Genomic DNA, 26597 nt, shown 5'->3' on the forward strand with positions numbered 1-26597 from the left:
AAGCTGAATGGGACTTTCTGCTGCAGATTGTTCACCCATAGAATAAGGGCAAGACAGATCTCCTATGGATCCACATATCTTCTTCAGGATGCCTAGGACTGAAAAGTTGCACTACACAGCCTCAACCTGGGGACTGAAACTGGATTTATGAGTGCAGTAGTAATAGTCCTCAAAGTCTTTCTATGCTTTGCTGGTAGTTTAGGAAACTTATTCATTGCTCTAGGGAGCCTATTTACCCTGTCGTTTCATTTTGTATTCTCTCCACCATCTAGCCAGAAATGAAAAATTATCTTCTACATTGAAAACCAAAGAGAGTTAGAAAACTCAAACCATACCCAACTTGGCAAATTTAAAATTTTAAATGCTGCAATTTGTAGGATGTGAGGAAGGCACTGGTGCTCTGCAATTCCTTGAAGTTTGAAAAACTGTTAGGCAGTTAAGACAAAAGTTTTAACAGCTAGTTGATAGCCTTTATTTGCAGAAATTTACTCTATGCAAATAAAATAGAAATTTACTCTATGCAAATAAAACAAATTTATATACAAAAATGCACCCCAACATTAGCATAATGGTAAATTAATCCAACACACTATCACACATGACTGGGTAAAAATTTTAATTATATGCATAGTAATATACTGGAATAAACTTCAAACTACTATTCTTTGGTTAACTTTATAGGAATATAACCATAAGTATATATTATATACTTTTGTAATCAGGTATTATTTAATGTAGAAAAGCAATAAAGCACCTTTTTCATTTTGGTCAAAACTTCATCCACATTACATTGTTTCCAGGACTGAGGCCTCACAGCACTATTGGGTGTTAGAGGCCTTTGTCTAACCCTGTCCCCCATCCTCAAGATCCTGCTACTTTTTCCTGAAAGTCATTCAACATTTTTACATGCCTTGCACCATATTTGATTCTGATTAGGAAAAAACACTTAGGAACTGATGTAAAATTAAATTCTGGTTACATAATTATGGAATGACAGGCTTAGAAGAGCAAAAGATAACCAATCACAAGTATAAAAAGAGCTTTATTAGTGCATATATACAAATTTACAAGGTCAGAAACTGGAGAAATACAAACAGCTTTAAAACACAATTTGCCTTTTCTTCAGTTTAAAGTGACTTTACCTGATTGTGACACAATAGAAAATACAGAACAGTAAACTGCTTTTTAAATACTGGAATTTTATGGAGAATACATTCACACATAGAAGGGAGGTGGATTTTGGAACACGGTAAGACCATGGAGACGCCTTAACACAAAGTGGCTTCGTGAAACTTACTGCCACATACTTCGGGGGAAATTTCTGAAAATCAAGGATATGAACACCGGCTGCTACTGCTGCCTGCATTAAAATTTAAATATGCCACCTAGAGTGTAAGATGACTATCAATTCTAGGATTATTGAGAAAGGGCTACTCTTTATATAAAGAGTGTGGCCACCAGCACAAGGTATATCACTCTACAGATCTCAACACTTCAGGGGTGGCAGCCTGGAGGAAGAGTTCAGAAAGAGCTCCTGATGATTGCAGTCAAGCAAGGTAGAACACAGAGCTTCCTTCTTAATTGCACTTGTTCTTGAGTAGAAATCAGAGAATGTGCCACATTAGGAATGAAAGAAGCCTCTATTAGGCAGGATAATCCTTCACTTTATCAGCAAGCCCTCTACAGGAGCCATACTCATGAGCCACATGTTCTTCAAGATTGATCGACTGATACCTAACATGCTAAATTTGCCAGTGTGAGAATAAAGGTAGTCAGGTCAAAGCAATTCCAATTGCCTCACCCTTCAGCAAAACAGAAAAATTACATTTCACAAATGGACAACTTTGTACATGTATGCTCTTGCCCAGGAAATGCATATGCTCACCCCCATTACATTTATAGTTTATTTGACAATAGTAAAACTGGCTAAGACTCTGAACTGAACACAAAACAATTAAAAAATTTTTTTTCAACTATGTGTTTGGAGCCATTTTCCTTCTCTTTAGTCTTGCTCTCCAATCCTCAGGAAGGGCTTCAAAATTAGCATTTCTCTCTGCCATGCCACTGTGAAAACAACACACATATTACTTCACTGGAAAGAAAAAGAACAAAACTGTTCAAACAAAACAAAAACATCTAATTTAAACTAAAAACCTGAACATCAGGAAGTTTAGAGTTTCTCAGCCAGACAGTACATTCTCCTTTGAGGTCTATGATTTCAAGAATATGACCGTCCTAAGATAAGACCAACACCATTACTCCCACAACCCATGTGCCCAACTAAAAAATTTTTTTTGTTTGTTTTTACCTAACCAGCTGCTGCTGTTTCCACTCTTCAATTCGCTTCTGTGCAGTTGATTCCCGATCCTCTTCACTGGAACTTGAGTTCTCTTCTTCATCTAATTCACGCTGGATACTCTGCCACTTCTTTACTAAAGACGGCATTTTGGTTTTACTTTTCTTTGCCTGTAATAAATGTTAAAGATCAAAAGGAATATAATCCATAAAATAAGGAAATAGGACCTCTATAAGGAGATCAAGATCTTTCCCTGATTCTAATGAATAAGTGGACTTCATAGCATAGGTATGAAAAAGCATACCAAAAAAATATTGGTACTGGGGATTGAAGTCAGGGGCACTCAACCACTGAGCCACATCCCTTGCCCTTTTTATATTTTATTTAGAGACAAGGTCTCACTGTGTTGCTTAGGGCCTCACCATTGCTGAGCCTGGCTTTGAACCCGCAATCCTCCTGTCTTAGCCATCCAAGTTGCTGGAATAACAGGCATGAACCATTGCGCCCAGCAGGGTATGATATTTTATTAAAGCACAGCAGAAATGTTTCCCTTACCATTCCTATTCTATATCCTGGCCCCCTCCAGAGGTGGGGAAAGAACCCAGGGCCCCATGCTAATAAGTGCTCTCTTGTGAGATGCTATGGGTGCATGCCTGCAATCCAGCAACTTGGAAAGCTGAGGCCTTAGGCAACTTTGCAAAAACTTGTCTCAAAAAATAAAAAGGGCTGGGAATGTAGCTGAGTGGTAATGCACTCATGGATTCAGTCCCCAGTATATATATATATATATGTGTGTGTGTGTGTGTGTGTGTGTGTCTGTATGTGTGTATAAAGTGCTCTACCACTGAGCTACACCCCAGTCTCTTTAATAGGTATCAACTGGTTTTGTTGTTCTTTTCAGAAAAGCTGGATCTTTATTTTTCAGCTCTATTGTTTATCACTTAAAATGAACACTGAGGAAACAAGAACAACAATTTTGAATTTTACAGAATTGGAAGGTTAAAGTCAGGGAAACACAGCTCAATGAGTACTTGCCTCTTGCCTAGTATATTCAAGGTGCTGGGTGGGACCCCCAGCTTGGTGGTGGGGGGAAGCTATGACATAAAAGTATTAATGATAAATTACTTCTGAAATATGGTATTATATTTTTTTCTTTTGGCTTACCTTCATTTACTAAAAATTTTCATAATAAAACACGTACTTGGCAAAGTAGAAATAAATATTCAAAATGGCCCGTTCTTTCATTATTATTTTGTGGTATTGGGAATTGATGCACAAGGACCTGGGTTCAATCCCCAGCACCACCAAAAAAAAAAAAAAAAAAAAAAGGAGAGAGAGAGAATTAAACCCAAGGTCTCACACATGCTAGGCAAGTGCTCCATCACTGAGTCATATTCTCAAGCCGATGGCTTGCTCTTTTATTACATTCAGGCTTATGATCATTGTCACACCAGCACAGAAGCCACTGCCTTCTGAGAGCAGCACCTTCCAAAGATCACATCTTACACTGCTTATTTTTCTTGATGGTTTAATTTAAAATATCTACTAGGTTTTATTTATTTATCTATAAATCGATTACATGAATAAAGTCTCCACAAATGTGAAAGAATAAGCTTAATATTTTCAGTCTTTTTATATTTATGTGGTTTTCTGCTCCATACCCTACTTTTTTCGGGGGGCCTGAAACGGGGGAACCAAGGATTGAACTTAGGGGTACTTGGTCACTGAGCCACATCCCTGGCCCTATTTTGTATTTTATTTAGAAACAGGGTCTCACTGAGTTGCTTATGCCTCAATTTTGCTGAGGCTGGCTTTGAACTCGTGACCCTTCTGTCTCAGCCTCCTGAGCCACTGGGATTACAGGCGTGAGCCACCACGCCTGGCCTTCACATCCTGCTTTGACTGTCATTGATAGTTCCTATTTTCTGGGAAAAGGAGTGCACATCTATTGTGCTCAGCCTTTAGCTCCCTCTATATACATTCTCACATTCCATTCTGTCACTTCATCTGTGGCACAAACCATCCTACTACAAACATCCTTCCAACAAGCTCAAACACGGTTCATTCTGGGAAAGCATGAAGCTAACCAAATAAAAAGTAAGATGGATTAATAATGATCCCAAGAAGCTCATGGGATTAAAATCTCTCAACCTCTGCAAACTAATTTAAAAACCACAGACCTAAGTATAATCCTGGTGTTTCACTTTGAATTCTATAGAATTCAACAAATTTCTAGTATATCTGATTTCATCTGTCATGGGAAAATAAATTTTAGAAGTCATGTATGCCCTATTAAACTTGAAACTTTGGGTCCAAAGAGTTGCAGTGGCTATTTGAGTACACTTTAAATAGGAGAACATGGCAGTCAGAAAAACAAAGAGTAAATGGTCAGAACTCCTTTGTTTATTTTTTCTTTTGTGGTACTAGAGACTGAAGTAGGGCCTCACACATGGTAGGCAAGTGCTCTACAACTAAGCTACATTGCTGGCCCTTTTTGAGAAAGGGTCTAAGTTGCCCAGACTGGCCTCAAACTTGCAATCCCCCTCCTGCCTCAGACTCCCAAGTAGCTGGGATTACTGGCACATGCGACCATATCTGGCCTTTAAACTAATTTCCTATTAAGCTGCCCATAAAACTCTTCAGGAAAGACTGAGATGTTAATAATATAGAAAAACTGCCTGTCAACAAGGAGATAGGTCATTATTTATTTTTAGATATCAGGTATATAAAAATGAAGTACTATCTTAACATTCTAGAATTTTACAGAATTATAAGACAGTGAAAACAAGACTGGCTAAAAATATTACTTGTTGAATAAACGGAGGAAAAGTAAGTTATCTTTATTGGAGGATTGGGAGAATCCTCAGAAGACTTCATAAAGGAAGTAATTCCAAACATTTGATTGTGTAAAAAATGAACTGTAGTGGAACTGGTGGACAAAGGCATGGAAAGTGGTAAATGATATGGTGGCTCAGGAGAATACGTTATAGATTAGCATAGCAGATGAGATAGCAATTTGTTTACAACACTGTTTAAATTGTCATTCTTGATTTTTTAAAAATATTTTTTTTAGGGGCTGGGGATGTGGCTCAAGCAGTAGCGCGCTCGCCTGGCATGTGTGTGGCCCGGGTTCGATCCTCAGCACCACATACAAACAAAGATGTTGTGTCCGCCCGCCGAGAACTAAAATAAATAAATATTAAAAAAAAATATATATATATTTTTTTTAGTTGTCAATGGACCTTTATTTATTGACATGCGGTACTGAGAATCAAACTCAGTGCCTCACACATGTGAGGCAAGCGCTCTGCCACTGAGCTATAACCCTAGCCCTCATTCTTGAGTTTTATAACATTTACTTTACTTCCAGATAATTTCTGGAGCCATGTCAACACCATGTCAACAAATACAGAATGACTAGAATAGCATTGTGGGAACTCTGGAAACCAGTCAAAGATCTGCAATAGCAACTGAATTTAAAAAATGCCACACTCAAAATGATAAGGAGACTTTGAGACACTTTTCTTGCCTCAGTTGCATTCCCTCCCCAGTGTGGCTGGGAGGAAGTGGAAATCTCCCAGTTCCCTCCCTTATGAATAAAGGAAAAGAATGATGTGCTTGCAATCTGCCTGAGGGACTGATCTTTGTACTGCCTGCATTGGACTTCAGATGGAGGCCAAGATAGGTAGTGATGGACACTGTGAAAACTGGAGAGGGGCTAATAAACTGGCAAATGCCCAAGTTTAAAATGGTCTCTAGGTGACATTATTCAATAGTAGAAAATCCTAAAGAATTCACACACACACAAATACACAAATACTACTAGAACTAACAAATTTGGCAAAGTCACAGTGTATAAAATCAATACACAAAAATCACTTCTGTGTCTACATACTAGCAAAAAGGAATCTGAAATCCTGGTGATACTGTCCAAAAGAATGAAATAACTAGGATAAATGAAACCAAGCAAGCAAAAAACTTGTATTCTGAAAACTACAAAACACTGCTGAAAAAAATGAGAAAGCCTAAATACATGGAAAGGAATCCTATGTTCACATGTCAGGAAGTTGACGAACAATATACCAATTATGTGTGCAATCCCTACCAAAATTCCAATGGCCTTAAAAATTGTAATGGCTTTTTTAAGGCTTTATTAAAATTTTTTTTAAGTTGTAGGTGGACACAATATACTTTTATTTAGTTAATTAATTAATTTATTTTTATGTGGTGCTGAAGATTGAACCCAGTGTCTCACATGTTGTCAGGCAAGCACTCTACCACTTAGCTACGTCCCTGGACTCTCTTATGGCTTTTTTAATGCAGCAATGAAAAAAGTGATTCTCTGTATGGAATTGTAAGGTGTCCCAAATAGCTAATATTGACTCATACTTTCCAATACAAAGCTATAAGCTATACTAATCAATATGGTCAGCTGATTTCCAGCAATAGTGCCAAAAATATTCAATGGAGGTAGGAATAGTCTCTTTGACAACTGGTGCTAGACAACTGATTATACACATGCAAAATGAAGCCGGAATTTTACTTTGTATCTTAATAAAAAACAAAGTTGGGTGTGGTGGCTTGGGAGGCTGAGATAGGAGAATCCCTAGTTCAAAGCCAGCCTCAGCAATGGGGAGGCACTAAGCAACTCCATGAGACCCTGTCTCTTAAATAAAATACAAAAAATAAGGCTGAGGATGTGGTTCAGTGGTCAAGTGTCCTTGAGTTCAATCCACAGTATAGTATATATATATTAAAAAAAAAAAAAAACCAAAAAAACCCACCACCACCAACAAAAAAAAAAAAAACAGAAACCCCCCAAATCTATGGTCAATTATAAATTCTAAAACCATAACTCTTTTAACTTTTTAAAATTTTCTTTTGAGACAGGGTCTTCCTACTAAATTACCCAGGCTAGCCCTGAACTTGTAGTCCTCCTGCTTCAGCTTCCCAAATACTTGGGGTTATAGACAAACACCAATGTACCTGGTTATAGAACACTTAAAACAGGAAAAAATCTTCATGACCTTATATTTAGCAATGGATTCTAGACATGACAACAAAGACATAATTCAGGCTGGGTATAGTGGCACATGCCTGTAATCCCAGTGGTTCGGGAGGCTGAGATAGGAGGACCACGAGTTCAAAGTCAGCCTCAGCAATGGCAAGGCGCTTAGCAACTCAGTGAGATCCTGGCTCTAAATAAAATACAAAATAGGGCTAGGGGTGTGGCTCAGTGGCTAAGTGCCCTGGTTAAATTCAATCCCTGGTACAAAAAAGAAAAAGGAAAAAAAAAAAAAAAGAAACTGAGAAAATGAACTCTATTTAAGAATTTGCTCTTCAGGGTTGGGGCTGTAGCTCAGTGGCACGGTGCTTGCATGATACATTGGGTTCAATCCTCAGCACCACATAAAAATAAACAAATAAAATAAAGGCATTCTGTCTACAGCTACAAAAAAAATAAGAAAAAAAAATAATTTGCTCTTCAAAAGATATCATTAAGCCAGGTGTGGTGGCGCATACCTGTAATTAGCCACTTATGAGGCTGAGGCAGAAGGATCTTGAGTTCAAAGCCAGCCTCAGTAACTTATCAAGGCCCCAAGCCAGTTAGTGAGACTCTGGTCTCAAAATAAAAAATAAAAAAGGCTGGGGATATAGCACAGTGGTAGAGCACTCCTGTGTTCAGTCCCTAGAACCAAAAATGATAAAAGGACAAAGGTTCCAAAGAATCATTTCTTCAAAGAAAATAAACAAATGGTTAATAATAACCTAATCTGGGCACAGTGGTGCATGCCTGTAATCCCAATGGCTTGGGACACTGAGGCAGGAGGATTGAGTTCAAAGCCAACCTCCAAAACTTAGTGAGGTACTTAGCAACTCAGCAAGATCCTATCTCTAATAAAATATTAAAAAAGAGCTGGGGATGTGGCTCAATGGTTAAGCATCCCTGGGTTCAATCCTCATTACCAATAGTAATAATAATGACAACAACCTGAAAAAATATGCAACATCATTAGTCACTAGAGAAATGGAAATCAAACTATGATAAAATACCACTTCATATCTACTAGGATGGACATTATCACTCAAAAGATAGAAACAATCCAAATGTCCATTAAGTAATAAATGGGTAATTGTGGTATATATGCACAATGGAATTATTAATTTAGTCACAAGAAGGAATGAAGCACTGATACATGCTATGTACATGAACCTTGAAATCATGATGCTAAGCAAAGAAAGTCAGACACAAAAAGTCACAAATTGCATGGCTCTATTTACAAGAACTATTCAGAATGATAAATTCACTGACAGAAAGCAGATCGGTGGTTCCCATGGGAAGCAGAAGGGAATAAAGGGAAGAAATTGCCTAATGGGTAGAGATGAGGTAGTGTTTTGGGGAAATTAAAATATTTTGTAACTAAATAGAGATGGTGGTTTCAAAACATTGTGCATGTATTAAATGCTAAAGCACTGTTAATTTTATGTTATATTAATATCATCTTAATAAAAGTGTTTTGAAATAAAAAGAAATTTTTTGGTATTCACCTTTTCTTTCTTTCCTTTTTTTGTCTTTTCTGGTGGTGGCATTTTGGGAGCTGGTGGTGGTGGTGGTGTAGGTGGAGGAGGAGGAGGTGGAGGTGGAGGTGGTTCTATAATGGCAGTGGCTGGCACAGCACCTCGGGCCTGAACTGGCTGTAGAGAGGCAGAAGTCACTCCAATAGGGACAGAACATTCAGCATAACTCATAATTGTGGATGCTGCTGCAAGTCCAAGGTAATTTGACTGGAGGCTCATTCCTCTGGCCTGATGACCCATTCCTGCTGCTGGATGGCTAACTGATATTGCCTGGTGTCCAATCCCAGTAGCCTGGTGTCCAATCCCTGTTGTCTGGTGACCTAACACAGAAAACAAAATACTATTTGATAAATCTTTTCCTTAAAAAACAGCCATATTTGCTGGTAGCAAAATAGTAATTTCTGAATTAAACTTAAACACATAAATCACTGATGTATGCAAATGCACACACACACACAAAAACAATCTGGAAGGCTACACCAAACCATTTCAATGGTGGCTTTTAGGAACTAGAAGAAATACATATAAGCAGTCTTTGCAATCCAAAAAGTCTTTACAGTTTCTTCAAGTTATGGTATCTAATACTGGAAACAAAGAAACACTACACTGAGAAAAATGCACTTTAATCATGATGCTTACCTGTAGCTATAGCTGCCTGGCTGTAGAGAACAGGAGAACTACCAATAGTAGCAGATCTCTGAACTACTGCAGTACTAATTTCTGTAGCTTTTCTCTTTATTGCTTTAGTGGAAGGAGAACTAGAGATCGTAGCATCAACTGAACTCTGAAACACAAATATTCTGGTTAGTGACAGGTGGCCATGGTTAAACATAGTCTTCTAAAATAATATGGTTCCAATCATGCTGTAGTCCCCACAACCAGCCAGAATGCTAAGGACATTACTTACCTGGTTAGTTACAACAGTGGGTTGGGCTGCTGAAGGCTTCAAAGGAGTGTCCTCCTCTGTTCCTGGGGCAGGAGGCTCCTCACTTCCCTCATCTTCCATCTCTACCTCCTGGATCTCACCATCTTCTACAGGAGGAGGTGGTGGCGGAGGGGGAGGAGGGGACTCGGGGGGTGGGGGAGGAGGTGGTGGCATTTCCAAGGGTAATGGAGGTTGAAGCACAGGCACATTTGACTGAAGGAGAGTCCAGAATGGAGTAAGTGGCATCAGTGAAGAGGAAGAAACTTGGCCAGAAAAGGATTCTTTACAAAGAGAACCTATGAAAACAGATAGGAGTCAGGGGAAAAAAGCAAGACAAATTTTCCATTGGTAATATTCAGCTGATTGGTGAGACAAATATCAATATCAACCTAGGATAGTATGGTCAGTAGTTTCAAGGACTGGCTTCCCGTTTCCTAACAGAATCTGATCCCTCTACACACCTATTGTACTTTGGTTTCACTGAAATAGTAAAACAACTTAGTCCAGAAATAACTTTCACAGGAAAGTTAAATGGATGGATATCATAGCACTTTCCCCAGCTGTTATATTCTTCTCTGGGTCCATATTTATGAATAAGTAAATGAAAAGCATCAATAACTCAATGAGAAATTTGGTGATCTAATCAGTAGGTTTTTTTGTGTGTGTGTGCGCGCGCGCACGCGTCAGGGATTGAATCCAGGGGTGTTATCACTAAGCCATATCCCCAACCATTTTTTAAAAAGTACTTTTTATTTTGAGATAAGGTCTTGCCAAGTTCCTTAGGGCCTTGCTAAATTGCTGAGGCTGGTCTCAAACTTGTGATCCTCCTGCCTTAGCTTCCCAAGTCACTGGGATTACAACAATGTGCCACTTGCCTGGCTGGAATTTTGTATTTCAAACACTATTTCAACATACATAAGAAGACAATCCTGGAGTCTATTTTTGGTACTGGGGATTGAACCCAGGGGCACTTTACCACTGAGCTACATCTCCAGCCCTTTTTTTATTTTTAATTTTGAGAGAGGGTCTTACCAAGTTGCTCAGGGACTTGCTAAATTGCTGAGGCTGGCCTTGAACTTGTGATACTCCTGCTTCAGCTTTCTGAGTTGCTGGGATTATAGGCATATATCATGGCACTAGGCTTGATTTAGTAGGTTTAAAAATTCTTTTTAAGGTGTTACTGTTGACTCCTATTCTTTCATATCTCTGTATAAATCATTTTCATTTGCTAAATCACAGCAACATAAGTGAGGTAATTTTTAGTTCTGTGACGATAAGGGGAAATTCAGGAGGATATGTCTTCAAAGTAAATGGTAACTCAGATTTCTGAAGAAAGTATCTGAAGATGCAGAGGATTTGAAATTGCTATAGCTGAAGTTTGAGTTAAACTGTTCCAGAGGTGAACATGGTGGCACACAACTGTAATCCTAGCTACTCAGAAGGCTGAGGCAGAAGGATCACAAGTTCCAAGGCAGCATGGGCAACTTAGTGGCAAAAGCACCCCTGGGTTCAACCCTTTGTACCCAAACCAAACCAAATCAAAAAAACAAAAACAAAAACCACCCACAAACAACTACTACTACTGAAAAGCTGCAGGATCAGCTTTTTCTCAAATTTTGCAAAGCCACCACTGAATGCTGTGGTTTTCTCTGTTGGGAAACACTTTTAGAGATTAGAGAAAATAGTAGGATATACTTACTTGTAGCCTTCCCCATCCCTCTTTATCGTCAATAGGAAAGTTTCACAATATATGGGACTATTAGATATATATCCCAGGAATGTTGAGGGGATTTTCTCCCTAAAAACCATAGAATTTAGGAGTAGAAGAAACATGAAAAATCATCTAGTTCAACTTCCTCATTTTTAAAAGGTAATGAAACCCAGGCAGGAACTGACTTGCCCAAGATCACATGGCCATTAGCAGCCAGACCAGAGACAGAACTGACTTCTAGCCTAGTGTTTTCTGTTTTATCAAGATCCCTGATGAAATATCAAGAGTTCAAGAACCTTAGAAATCTCTGTCAAATACTCTCACTTCTCATAGAGTAGATATTCAGATGTAGTCTCTTGTCAAATTTCATGGTCAAAAGTAGATTAACTAAGGGCTCTATTGAAAAGAAGGTCATTTAAAATATACTGCTTTCATACTTGACAAGGTAAATCCAGGTGACCAAATTTACTTTTTAAAGATACAGCACATGGTACAGTGTATAAATACTTTAACAGTTTTCCAGCTAAAGGAATTCAAATGATTCATTAAATTTTTGTACTTGGAATTAGGTAATACTAATTTATACACTAACTTTCAGACAAATGAAGTCTGGGTAAGATCAGGAAGCCTACATTATAAAACAGGACATCAAGATTACATCAGAACTAAGGCAATAAACATGGAAGATTAATGACTTAATTAGTATTAAAATTAAACATCCCTGTACTAAACAGGACAAATGGTGGACAAATAAATATGTCAGATTTGATGATATTGTATGTTTATGATGGTGACATACTGTAATGCAGAGGAACTCAAGGAAACAAAGTGGGTTCAGGGTTAATAATGTGGTTTATTTTGGTTTATTTTATCACCTCCAGCAAAGCTAGGGAGAATTAATTAAACCTTGTGTAAATACAAGATTAAACCACATTTGATAAATTCAGCCATAAACAAGGAGCATTTTTAGAATATGTAAATCCCAAAGTAAGTTTACTCAAATCATACAAGCTGTATCTAATACACTGATAATTACCTCTTCTAGATTAAGTACAAAGAACTTCAAGAAATCCCAGGTGGGAGTACTGCAAATGTCTATTAAAATGATGCTTATATTTGTTTCTAAATTTATTCTAGTTGGTGTTTTTCCTATTTTGCCAGGAATGGTGGCATAGGCCCATAATCCCAGCAATTTAGGAAGCTGAGACTGCAGGATCACAAGTTCAAGATGAACTTCAGTAACTTAGTGAGAACCTGTCTAAATAAATAAATATGGCTGACAATGTGGCTCAGTGGTAGGGCAGCCCTGGGTACAATCTCCAGTATCAATAAGAAAAACAAGAGAAACAAGAAAGCATTTAATTCTGATGTTCAAGGAGAGATTAAAATGGCACAAAGCATTTACCATGTGCTAAAACTTTTAAATAACTAATGCTTAGTGTTTTGAATTAAGAAGAGGTTAGCAATATAAAGCAAGAAATTATACAAAAATAGTTTCACAGATTAAAAAGACAGCTAAATTTAACTAAGTGAAATAAATTATTAAGGTTAAGGATAGAATAGTGTGAGGATACAAATTTTTAATTCTAGCCTTTTTTTTTGGGTGGTGGTGGTGGTGGTGGTACTGAGGATTGAACCTAGTGGTGCTTCAGTACTAAGTCACATCCCCAGCCCCCCTTTTTGGGGCATTTTTAATTTAGAGACAGGTTCTTGCTGAGTTGCTTAGGGCCTACTAATTAAGTTGCTGAGACTGGCTTTGAACTTGAGATCCTCCTGCCTCAGCCTCCTGAGCCACTGGGATTACAGGTGTGTGTCACTGCACCCAGGCTAGGTATTTTAATTTCTATTTATAGGCAGTCTTCTTTTATTTACCCCCAAAGAATAACTAATGCTTAGTGTTTTGAATCAAGAAGACAGTTTAGCAATATAAGTCAAGACACTATAGTTTCACAGATTAAAAAGACAGCTAAATTTAATCTACGTGAAATAAGCCCAGCAAGAAAGACATGTCAGATACCTTGAAATATCATCCAATCTTTAGAAACATGATATTAAATTCAAATAGTGAAATGATGAGCAAGGATTAAAAATGAAATAAAACTTAAAATATCCTTGGCTCCTTAGAATGCAGTAATTTCTCTTTTTATTTTGTGATGCAGAAGATTGAACTCTGGGCTTCAAACATAATTACTAATTATTCTACCACTGAGCTACACCTATAGGCCCCAATTTTTCTTTTTTTTAAAAGAAGTACTGCTGTAGTATCCAGCAGAACCTCACACATGCTGGGTAAGCACTCTACCACTAAGCTACCACCCAGCCACCAATTTTTTCTTTTAAATTTTTTGAGACAGAACCTGTAAGCACCTGTTTATGCTGAGGTGCACATGAGTGGAAGAGGACCCAGTGTAGAAAATAATATGTTAACACATCACAGATTTTCGTGCCATCCTTGTACACAGTGATCTCTCTATTGTTCCATTGTTCTAATGTTCTAGTTTATGTGCTAGTTTGTTCTACTGTTCTAGTTTATGTGCTACTGAAGCAAGTACCCAATTTTGCTTTTATAAAGGGTGGTATTATTCACTGCTAAGCCAACAAAGAGCAAATGTATATTAAATACTCTTTAGAGACTTACAGCAATAGTAATCAGTATTGCTTTAAAATTCTATAGACCTTGTATAAGATTTGATTTTTTTTAAGATAAAGTTTATCATACTAGATCTACCTTTTACCAGATAATACCAACAGATGTATTATACATGAACAAGGCAGAAAACCAGCTTAGAACCCAACTTTAATGTGTACACATTTCAAGAGTTGGTAATTGTGAAGTATTTAACTTTGGAACATATAAAAAAAGGACATTAGACCATGATCAGGAATGGAACCACCAGTAGAACTATCAACTCTCTTCAGTCCATTAATTACTAAAAAGCAAAGGAAAAAAACAAACACTACACCAAGCATGTCTATCACTGTTATCAAAAGAGGGGCAAAGTATGCATAAGAAAATCTCATCATGAAAAAAGGGAAGTGAAATATTCTGTAACATGAGAAACCACACTTTGAAATGTGAAGTAGAATAAAACCATTTTAAAATGACCACTGAAGTCTTATGTGGCTTCGATATGTTATTTAAGAAGTTAATAAAATCAACCTGGGGTTGTAGCTCAGTGGTAGAGCACTTGCCTAACATGTGTGAGGTACTGGGTTTGATCCTCAGCACCACATAAAAATAAGTAAGTAAAAATATAGGTAGCGTGACCATCTACAACTTAAAAAAAAAAAAAAAATCAGCTCTTCACTTCCTAAGTCACCAACAAATTCCATCTCTTTTTATTTTCAAAGAACTATTACTTTAGAAACCATTCCATAGCCTCTTGCATTCATATGACACTTTAACACACAAACACTAGTTGCTTACGATCAAAAGGTTATTATCATCGTTTTGTCTCTATTTCACTATTCATTTTTGTCATTCAAGAAAAATTCACTTGAGGGAAAAACAAATCTTCTTTTGTAAAGTACCAATCAAATTTATAGCTCTTGAGCTGGGCACGGTGGTATGCACCTGTAATTCTAGTGGTTCAGGAAGCTGAGGCAGGAGATCAGGAGTTCAAAGCCAGCCTGAGCAAAAGCAAGGCACTAAGCAACCCAGTGAAGACCTTATCTCTAAATAAAATAGAAAAAAAGGCTGCGAATGTGGCTCAGTGGTTAAATGTCCCTGGGGTTCAATCCCTGGTACGAAAAAACAAAAATTATAGCTCTTCTTAAGAGCTAATTAAAGGGGCTGGGGGTCATTGCTTAGTGGTAGATCTACGTGTAAGGCACTGGGTTTGATCCTCAGCACCATATAAAAAAATAAATAATTAAAAAAATGGTATTGTGTCCATCTATAATAAAAATACTTTTTTTAAAAAACAGCAAATTAGGGGGCTGGGGGTGTAGCTCAAGCGGTAGCGCGCTTGCCTGGCATGCGTGCGGCCCGGGTTCGATCCTCAGCACCACATAAAAACAAAGATGTTGTGTCCGCCAAAAACTAAAAAAATAAATATTAAAAAATTCTCTCTCTCTCTCACACTCTTTCTTTAAAAAAAACAAAACAGCAAATTAGAGCTGCAGACTAATTGAGGAACTATGAAAATCTACTTATTAAGAAGAAAAGAAGTACAAGGGCTGGGGTTACAGCTCAGTATTAGAGCGCTTACCTAGCTGTGCAGAGAGCCCTGGGTGCAATCCCCAGCAATGGGGGGGGGGGGGGGGAAGTATATATATATAACTAACCAAACTTCTTGGAAGGTACCTTTAATGGGAAGAGTCATCCTATTTGATTGTTTAGAATATGGTTTGCACTTTTTCATTATCAAAAATTTTGCTTTTCTGATTCTAATACAGTACTAGTTTCATAGCATTTCTTCCTACCATTTTGATTTGTACCAATGATACCTAATAAGACTACTGGAGTTGAGAAATGAGTTGCAAAATCAATAGACTAGGTGATCTGCTGGAATGTAGAACAAATCTCATATCACCATACTACACAGACATTGACAGTTTAATTATCTAGTTCCTTGTCATTACCATTCCTGTTTTTGGAGAAGCACAGCTTTCTCTGGGGTATGACAGAATGATTATAGGAAAATTTTTAATGTGTATTTTAAAAATATTGTTATTTAACAGGTAAATGAAATTGTACTTAATTGAAGGGATAACATGTCATGTTTGATATGTGGGTTCTTTTAAAATTCAATTATAATAGTTCATTTTTTCATTTTGGGGCATCTAATATATAGTATTCTCATTTGCAACTAGTCACTGCCTTAATTTCTTTTCTTGGTACAAGGGATTGAACCTAGGAGTGATTGAACCTAGGAGTGCTTAACCATGGAACCACATCCCAGCCCTCTTTTATATTTTTATTTTGAGACAGGGTATCAATGAGTTGCTTAGGGCCTTGCTAAATTGCTGAGGTTAACTTTGAACTTATAATCCTTTCCCAGCCTTCCCAACCACTAGGATTAAAAGCATGCACCACCACACCTGGCTCAGACCTTTTTTGTATTTTATTTAGAGACACGGTCTTGCTGAGATGCTTTAGGACCTCACTAAGTTGCTGAGGCTGGCTCTGAACTTGAGATCCTCTTGCCTCAACCTCCTGAGCCACTGGGATTTCAGGTGTGTGCCACCGCACCTGGCTGCTGTAATTTCTTTCAGTATAATACATGCATTATTTAAATATAATTTTCACTTTTTTTTTCAATTTGCGATATTATGGTACAAATTAATTTCCTTTATAATATTTGTCTTTTTGTCTAAAATCATTGTGTCCAAGTAGTATAGAGTAAATCAGCCCACCTGCTGAATTCTCAGAGGATTCTGTAGAATTTGAATCAGTGCCAGTTTTGTCTTTCAAGGCTGGTTTAGGAAGAGTCTCGTCTCTATTTTCTTGTGCTTGGCTTTCTTCCTCCTCCTCCTCACCATCTGGGAACTCCCACTGAGACTCGCCCGACTGTTCGTTTACATAGAAATATCGTCTATGATCCCTAAATCACAAGAAAGAAAACACATGTTTTAAAATCCATTCTCCTACAAAGACACATTCATTTGGTCCTGTCCCAGGACAGCAGTCTGCTCTCACCGGGACGAACCTCTTCTTATGGACTGCTATTCACAAAGGCAACAAAGAGCTTTGACAACTGAGGATGGAGAACCAAGGATAATTCAAAGCTTTTTGCACTGCCAGCAGCTCTGTGAATACAGCCCTGAGCCCTCTCACTCCAACAGATGACTTAGACAACATCTTTTTTTGTTTTTTTGCCAATACATAACAGGGTTCCAAGTTTCATTAATGAAGGGACTCAATCGCCTAGAACACTAATTTCCCTTCCAAAGAAGAGAACAACGAAGTTTGTGAAAGGTGACTCTTCCCCTCTTGGACCGTGGAATTCACATTTCATATTCTTGATATCAAACACAGTGAAAGCTAAAGAGAGGGAGAGGATCTGGGAGCTGAAAAATAAAAGAGCAAAGATTTCAAATAATGAAAAAAAAAAAATCAAGAAAAGCCAAATATAAAAAGAAATGTTTTCATCTGACCTGCTGGCAGAGGATAGTAATCTTGTTCTTCATTCACATCTTCAGCCACGAAGTTTTCCTTAACTTCACCGAGGTTAATCAGGAGTAGTTGCTTCCAGAGGTCCTGTAAAGCGCACAGAGCTCTCGCATGCGCTTAACCCCCAAGCCCGCCCTACTCCGTGCAACACTCTGGAGTAAAAACCGGCTTTGTCCAATCTTGGGAAAAAATCCGTTACATGGAACACTTTAAACATTGCTTTTTGTTTCTCCAATGTGTGGCTGGCCCAGACTCTGCTTGCGATGCTTTGCCTGCCCAGCATCGCTAACTGCAGCTGCTTTCAGTCTCCAGACAGGCTGTCATGTCGTCAGGTGGTGGTGATCACAAATCATGTCTGAGATGTCAAAGGTGAAAGGTGAAAAGGGGAGAAGAGTGCGTACCTGTCCCAGTGGCAGGACCAGCCTTTAGGAGTGGCGTTTATTTCATACTGTTTTAGTTGTTCTGCTGCATCCTGAAGTTTTCGTTTAAGGTAGTTTCCATTAAGAGCCCCTTCCCGCCAGTCTGCAATTCGAGTCTAGAATCAATGGAGAAAAAAAAAACATTTATTATGTCAGGAGACAGAGGTAAAAGGAACATAAATATTCTACTCTGAGACAGTATTGCTACACTCCAGACCAAAGAAAATAAGAAATCCCATCTTTTGTTGTTGTTGTCATACTAGGGATCAAACATAGGGGAACTTTATCACTGAGCTACATCCTTAAGACACCCCCTACCCCCCTTTTGAGAAAAGGTCTAAGTTGTCCGATTTGGTATCAAACTCTTATTTGCACTGTAGTGTTCTGGAAAAAAAAAAAAGGGACCTGATTCTATTTTTTTAAAATATTTTTTAGTTGTAGTTGAGAACAATACATTTTATTCATTTATTTATTCACTCATTTATTCATTCATTTATTTTTATGTGGTGCAGAGGATCGAACCCAGGGCCTCACAAGTTCTAGGTGAGCACTCTACTGCTGCGTCACAACCCCAGCCCTTCTAATTTTATTTTTAAATTCATTTTTTTCCCTTTTCTATTTTTGTGGTGCTGGGAATTGAACCCAGGGCCTTGTGCATGTGAAGCAAGCACTCTACCAACTGAACTATATGCCCAGCCCCATTTGTTTTTTAAAACCTTAATTTTATTTGCTTACTTTTATGTGGTGCCGGGGATCGAACCCAGTGCCTCATGCATGCCAGGCGCTCTACCACTGAGTCACAACCCCGGCCCCTCTAGTTTATTTTTTGTTTGTTTATTTATTTATTAAGCATTTTTTTAAATTGATTTTTTAGGTGTAGATGGACACAACACAATGCCTTTATTTTTATGTGGTGCTGAGGATCGAACCTGGGTCCTGCCTGTGCTAGGCGAGCGCTCTACCGCTGAGCCACAATCCCAGCCCCCTCTAGTTTATTTTTATACTGCTAACTTTTTATTATCTTTAAAAATGAGTAGTTCTGTCTTCCTCTCTGGATTTTATTAAGACTGATTACCCCAATGATTTGAATTTTTATTTTATTTTTGTGATTTGGGGATGAACCCAGGGATGCTGTACATCTCAGCTAAATCCCCATCCCATTTTATTTTGAGACAGGAACTCACTAAATTGCCCAGGCCATTCTGGAACTTACAATCCTCCTGCCTCATCTGCCCAAGCACCACCATGCCCAGCACATTAACTTTTCTTTTTAAAAATTGTTTTAACTTTATTTTATGTGTTTTATTGGTTTTTTTCTTTATATGATGCTAAGAATCAAACCCAGTGCCTCACATGTGCTAGGCAAGTGCTCTACTGAGCCACAACCCCAACCCCAGCCCCAGCACGTTAACTCCCACCCACCTTAATAGATGATTCTTTCAATTTAACGTAACTTAGTAATCAAAATTAAAGGTTCAGTTATTGGCTGGGGGAGACCACAGGCAGAGAGAAGTCGGGGAAGGAAAGGGAAGAGAAGAAGAGAGAAGATACATGAGGAGAGGAGACAGGAAAGGAAAGGGCAGAGCAGAACAGATTCAGGCTTAAGAAAATCAGTCGGTTTCCTTAGGAATTCCTTCCCTAATTTTACCCTACCATCATGAAAAGTATGCAGATAACAAATATGACTCAATTTTTATTTTGAAAGATTTATATGCTTTAATGATTATGAAGTACTTTCTTTTTTTCTGCAGTACTGGGAATCGATCCCAGGACCTCAACATGCCAGGCAAGCACTCTACTACTGAGTCACATTCCCAGTTTTTTTATAAAGTATTTTTAATATGGACTTAGAGCTGGGGCTATAGCTCAGTGGCAGAGTGCTTCCCTAGGACATGTGAGGCACTGGGTTGGATTCTTAGCATCACAAAAAAAAATTAACTACACACACACACACACACAAAAAAAAAAAAACTTTAAAAAAATTACAAGGCCCCATCTAACCATTATAAATATAATTTTTATTTGCTGGAAAAATCTTTTTAGTGAGATTTAGTGAGAGCTGGGGGGGCTGGGGCTGGAGCACAACCTTAGCGCACTTGCCTGGCATGTGTAAGGCACTGGGTTTGATTTTAAGTACCGCATATAAATAAAAAAAGGTCTATCAACAACTAAAAAAAAAATGTTTTAAAAAAAGTGGGGAGCTGGGGATGTGGCTCAGTGGTGAAGATGCCCCTAGGTTCACACTCCTTAGTACCAACCAAAGGGCTGAGGATGTGGTTCATTGGTAAAGCATCCCTGGGTTCTATCCCTGGTACCAAACAAAAAGCATATGCCCACTGATGGTGCTCCAAGTATCATAATTATGAACAAACTCTTAGTATTCACATTCTAATTACATTTTTTTAAAAAAAGTTTGTTTTTTAGTTGTAGGCGGACACAATATTTATTTCATTTTTATATGGTGCTGAGGATCCAACCCAGTGCCTCATGTATGCTAGGTGAATGCTCTATCACTGAGCCACAACCCTAGACCCTCTAATTACATTTTTGCCTAGAAATAAACTATTTCTAGGGTTGATGAATACAAATCAAGGTTAAACTGTAAATTTAAGGTTTGGGAAGTAGCTCACTGGTACAGCATGCACAGGCCCTGGGTTTACTCCCTACCACCACAGGAAAAACAGCAATAACAACAACAACAAGACACTAAAATTTAGGAATTACACAGGATTACAGTGAATTCTTGGTTATCAAAAAACTCATGTAGCTTTGGGATTGTCAACTGGTTAATATTTATGATGTGTGGAAAAGCACAAAACACACTACAATCTCAAATCACACCAAATGGAATGCTGTATAAGCAGGATCTTATACTACATGATCAACTAAGCTACTTGTGACTGGATGACTTTGTTCTTTGCTTTTGGTTTTGTTTCCTATAGTGCACATATTAACTTTTAAAAAGCAGAAGCTGTTTTTTGTTTCTGTTGTTTTGTTTTTTCTTTGGTACTAAGGACTGAGGACAGAACTAAGGGGTACTCGACTAGTGAGCCATATCACCAGCCCTATTTTGTATTTTATTTAGAGATAGGGTCTCACTGAGTTGCTTAGTGCCTTGCGGTTGCTAAGGCTAGCTTTGACTTTGAATTCTCCTCTCTCAGCCTCCTAAGCCACATGTGCCACCATTCCTGGCCAGAAGCCATTAAAAAAAAAAAAAAATCAACAAAATCCCTTTAGGGGCTGGGGAATGTGGCTCAAGTGGTAGAGCGCTCACCTGGCATGCGTGAGGCACTGGGTTCGATAATAAAATAAAGATATTGTGTCCACCTTCAACTAAAAAATAAATATTAAAAAAAAAGCCCTTTAGGATTTAAAAAAAAAACTAGAGAGATTCCTAATACAGAATTATCATTCAAACACTGTTGAAACCAAAAACATTGAAATTACCTCAGTCTGTAAGAGCAGCACGTGAAAGTTGGAGATGGACTGTCTATTAATGCCTAGGAATTCAAATTTACTTGTCAGGGTATTTGCCAGTTCTCCAATTTGAAACTGCAATGCAGGAAAGAAAGGGGGGAAAAAAAGGAAAAAAAAAAAAAAAAATAGAATCAGCATTATTTCTTTTATCATGTGAAATCTTATTTCCTTACTTCTTAAAGAAATTCCGATAATTTGTACCACTAAGCTACATCCCTAATCTTTGAACAGCAGCTTCTAGTTGTACAGAAGATAAAATTCTAATTTATAGTAAAAAAAAAATCATATTAACAGTTATATTATAATGACAGGTCTGTAGAAATCAAATACTAACCTACTCACACTTCATAATACATACTAATAAACAAGGAATTTAATAATTGAAAATAGATCCTAATCTTAAGAACAGATGAAATCATAGAAAGAATTAGAATTGTGGTTATCAGAGGCTGAAGCAACAGGGAAATGGAGATATTGGTCAAAGAATATAAACTTTCAGGCATAAATCAGTTCTGGGAATCTAATAATACAGCATGGTGAGTACAGTTAATACTGTATTATTAGGCAGGTGCAGTGGTGCATAACCATAATCTCAGTGCCTCCTAAGGTAGGAGGATCACAAGTTTGAGGCCTAAGCAACTCAAAAGATAAAACAAAAAACAGAAACCTGTATTATTTAATTGAAATTTATTGAGAGAATCTAAAATGTTCTTACCACTCAACCCTCAAAAATAAAGAAACCTCGGGACTGGGGTTGTGGCTTAGTGGTAGGGCACTTGCCCAGCATGTGTGAGGCACTGAGTTCGATCCTCAGCACCACATAAAAATAAATAAATAAAATAAAGGTATGTGTTCATCTACAACAACAACAACAAAATTGTTTTAAATAAAATAAAATAAAGAAAGAAACCTATGCTGGGGTTATGGCTCAGTGGTAGAGTCCTTGCCTAAGATGAGTGAGGCCCTGGGTTTGATCCTCAGCACCACTTTAAAAACTATTTAAATAAATGGTAAATTCTTTAAAAAAAATAAAAAGAAAAATCCGTGAGGTAATGGGTAGGTTACTTAGTTGCTTTGTGGTAATCATATCACACTGTATACATTTAACATAACATTGCACTATAGTACCTATAAATATGTAACAGATGTAAATACATAATTTTGTCATTTATATCAAGAAGTCTAAGAAAAAGATACTGAATGATATAATTCTATTATCCAAATTTTCATTTATTCATTACTAACTGCTTATACTAGCCACAGAATAAAACCTTAAATAGAGGCTGAGGCAGGAGGATTGCGAGTGCAAAGCTGGTCTCAGCAATGGCAAGACACTAAGCAACTCTGTGAGACACTGTCTCTAAATAAAATATTAAAAAATGGGGCTGCTGAGTGCCCGAGTTCAACCCCCAGTACTCCCCCAAAATTTATTAGTTGTTCATTCATTCATTCATTTATTTATGTGTGGTGCTGAGAATTGAACTCATGGCCTCACACATGCTAGGCAAGTGATCTACCACTGAGCTGCAACCCTAACCTCTCAAATAAATTCTTAAACATCTTCTACATGGTTGAACACCAACTGGTGATTAAACTCTTTATAAAAAGACAAAAGAATACACTAAATGGTTTTTCCAACACACTACACTTAAAGCACCAATATAGTGGGCCCTCCATATCTATATTCAACCAATTATAGAATTAGAAGCAAATGTGCCTTTGTTTAAAGACAAGTCTTTCATGCATAGATTAAATTTGACATTTAGTCTTTTCAGAACTTCCAAAGAGGGACTGGGGTTGTGGCTCAGTGGTAAGGTGCTCGCCTAGCATGCATGAAGCACTGGGTTCGATCCTCAGCACCACATAAATATAAGAGATTGTTTCCACCCAAAGCTAAAAAAAAAAAAAAAAAAAAAAAAAGAACTTCCAAAGACACATATATACATTTTTTTTTTCAGTATTGGGAGTGAAACTTAGCACCTTCAACATGCTAGGCAAGCACTGTACCACTAAGCTACATCCCTAATCCTGAGAACTACTGAGAACCGAGAAGCCAACACTGATAAGCTGCTACTTCCTTTCATAGAAGGATTAGCTACAAACTAATTAAGCACTTTGAATTTTCAGATAAGTTCTCAGCACCACACCAATCCTGTAATTCCTTATAGCCTTATGACTTTTTAACCAAATAAAGTGAAAAATTTAGGTTTAGAGATAGTAAAGCTTTGTTACTTGATAATACAAAGTAGTTTAATCATTGACTTAAAAAAAAAATTGTTAAATTACATTAAGAAATATACCTACTTTCAAATCTTGTTCTTCTTCTACTTTAGGTGCGGTTTGTACTTTTATTTTCTCTGAGGATTCTTCCATTTCTATCTCTTTGTCTGAATTTTCATCTATTTTTTCTGAATTTTCAGCACCAACTGCTAAAAAAGAAAACATGAAATTAAACCAAAAGAACCAACGCCAAAGAGCGCCATAACACATTTATTTCTCCCTGTAGCAGAAATAACTCAAAGAATTGATTTTCTGTTCTTTGCCCATTTTCTTTACTTGTTGAAATTCCAATAATTTGCCACTATCTTTATATAACCTACTGCCTTTATGAAGCCAAAACTTTATCTTTTCTTAAAAAGTGTCTATGAATAAAATATGTTCTACCACATTAGCCTATAGTTTCTTCTTTCCCTTTCTCCTTACCTATCTTTTCTAATATTTTCTTTCAGTACTCTATTGCTTACAAAAGATGAATAACAAACCTGGGATACATAAGAATTCTTTACCAACTTGGGTAGGGCAGGGAGAAGCTTTCAAAATTAAAGCAGAAAAAAATTTTTATGTTTATTTTTTAGTTTTCGGTGGATACAATATCTCTATTTTATTTATTTATTTATTTTCAATATTTATTTTTCAGTTTTCGGTGGACACAACATCTTTTTTTTTAATATTTATTTTTTAGTTTTCGGCGGACACAACATCTTTGTTTGTATGTGGTGCTGAGGATCGAACCCGGGCTGCACGCATGCCAGGTGAGCGCGCCACTGCTTGAGCCACATCCCCAGCCCCCACAACATCTTTATTTTATTTTTATGTGGTGCTGAGAATTGAACCCAGTGCCTCACACATGCAAGGCAAGTGCTCTACCACTGACCCACAACCCCAGCCCCCTAAAGCAAATTAATTGTCAACCACTCATTTTCCTTCCTGAGCCACTTAAGACCTGTAGATAAATTAGTCAGGAGCAGGGGTGTCCACCTAGTCCCACAGCTACTTGGGAGGCTAAGGCAGGAAAATCACTTGAGTTTTGAGTTTCAGACAGTCTGGGCAATATAGTAAGATTGTGTCAATGTAAGAACAAACAAAAACAAAACACACTGAGAAGCAAACCAACTCCTACAGAAGACCTATTGGACCCACCTATTCTGGTTGGTGTTGCTGTCTGTTGATAGCAGAAAATCTTCAAAACAGAACAGATTTACCACCAACTTAAATGAAGTAGAAAATATGAATTCTCTTATCTTTGCTTTGTAACATATGTACCCACAAATCTATATCCATACATATAATATTTTACTTTTTGGGTACTGGGGATTTAATTTAACCCAGGGGCAATTTACCACTGGGCTGTATCTCTAGCCCATTTTATTTTGAGATAAGATCTCAAAAATTGCTTAGGGCCTGGGCTGGGGATGTGGCTCAAGCGGTAGTGCGCTCGCCTGGCATGCGTGCGGCCCAGGTTCAATCCTCAGCACCACATACAAAGATGTTGTGTCCGCCGAAAACTAAAAAAAAAAAAAAAAAATTAAAATTCTCTCTGCCCCCCCCCCCCCCCAAAAAAAGAAGAAAGCTAGGCATAAAGCTACTCTAGGGACTGAGGGAGGAGAATCACCAGTTCAAGTGCAGCCCGGGCAACTTATGAGACCCTGTCTTAAAATGAAAATAAATGTACTACCAAAAAAGAAAACAGCTTTAAAACTTAATATTTGGGTCCTCTTGGGTATTTTTCTTTCTAACTAAGCTTTGTAATTTTTAAAAATATTTAACACAGGGAAGATCTGTGGATATATGTGTCTATAATCCCAGCAAATCCAAAGCCTGAGACAGGAAGATTGCAAATTCAAACCCAGCCTCAGCAACTTATGAAGACCTTGCTTCAAAACACAAAATTTCAAAAAAGGCTGGGAATGTAGCTCAGTTGTAAATCACTGCAGGGTTCAATCAAACTAAAACAAAGACAAATAACAAAAAAACTCATCATTTTGAATAGCTTTTAAGAGACTAAAACATGCCAGGTACAGTGGTGCACCACTATGCCCAGTTACATTTTCAAATCAAAACAAAACCTTTCTACTAGTCCCACTTATTAACTTATAATACAATCACATTTTAGAAATCTTACATCTAGTGGCAGGTACAAGAATTGAACAATTCTAGGCACCACTATAAGACTGGAATGTTTCTGAGGGCAGTTAGGCAGGATCTATTGCATTAAAATGGACACATGCCTTGACCTAGCAATACACAACGTTATCTATGTTGTAGTGACACTAAAATATACTAGAATGCTTACTGTGAAAGCCCTTAGTAAATGTGTATAACACATACAATTTAAAGAACAAGGGGCTGGGGTTGTGGCTCAGCAGTAGAGTGCTCACGTAGCATAGGCGCTGGGTTCAATCCTCAGGACCACATAAAAAATAGCAAGTAAAATAAAAGTATTGTGCCCAACTATAACTAAAAAATAAATAAACAAATAAAATAAATAAAGTGGGCAAGGCCAGGCATAAAGCCACTCAGGAGACTGAAGCAGGAGAATTGTACATTCAAATACAGCCTGGGCAACTTATGAGACCCTATCTCAAAAATAAATGATTTTAGGGCTGGGGATATAGCTCAATTGGTAGAGTACTTGCTTTGCACGCACAAGGCCCTGGGTTCAATAACTACCACCACCACACACACAAAAAAAGGTTTTGCTGGGTGCGGTGGTACATGCCTGTAATCCCAGCAGCTGAGAAGGCGAAGATAAAAGGATTGCCAGTTCAAAGCCAGCCTCAGCAAGAGCGAGGCAC

General features: G+C 37.7%; 1 protein-coding gene across 2 annotated transcripts in view; it reads right to left on the reverse strand.

Moving 5' to 3' along the window:
* Positions 1 to 1022: 1022 nt before the first annotated feature.
* Positions 1023 to 26597, reverse strand: part of Fnbp4 (formin binding protein 4) — a 40187-nt gene continuing 14612 nt past the window's right edge. Inside the window, exons 9-17 of one of the 2 annotated variants that reach the window (XM_046458218.2) lie at positions 23827 to 23948; positions 21493 to 21597; positions 18028 to 18161; positions 16870 to 17057; positions 9783 to 10096; positions 9515 to 9659; positions 8846 to 9195; positions 2309 to 2466; positions 1023 to 2064 (exon numbers count right to left, since the gene is read on the reverse strand). In XM_046458218.2, coding sequence (XP_046314174.1) covers positions 1974 to 2064; positions 2309 to 2466; positions 8846 to 9195; positions 9515 to 9659; positions 9783 to 10096; positions 16870 to 17057; positions 18028 to 18161; positions 21493 to 21597; positions 23827 to 23948 — 1607 coding nt within the window. In that variant the 3' untranslated portion in view covers positions 1023 to 1973. Of the gene's footprint in view, positions 2065 to 2308; positions 2467 to 8845; positions 9196 to 9514; positions 9660 to 9782; positions 10097 to 16869; positions 17058 to 18027; positions 18162 to 21492; positions 21598 to 23826; positions 23952 to 26597 lie in introns of both variants that reach the window. The other variant, XM_046458211.2, reaches the window with a different exon arrangement.

This window comes from Marmota monax, unplaced genomic scaffold, assembly GCF_021218885.2.
Source record: "Marmota monax isolate L192 unplaced genomic scaffold, Marmota_monax_Labrador192_F-V1.1 WCK01_AAM20220418_F8-fsc00047, whole genome shotgun sequence".
NCBI lineage: Eukaryota > Metazoa > Chordata > Mammalia > Rodentia > Sciuridae > Marmota > Marmota monax.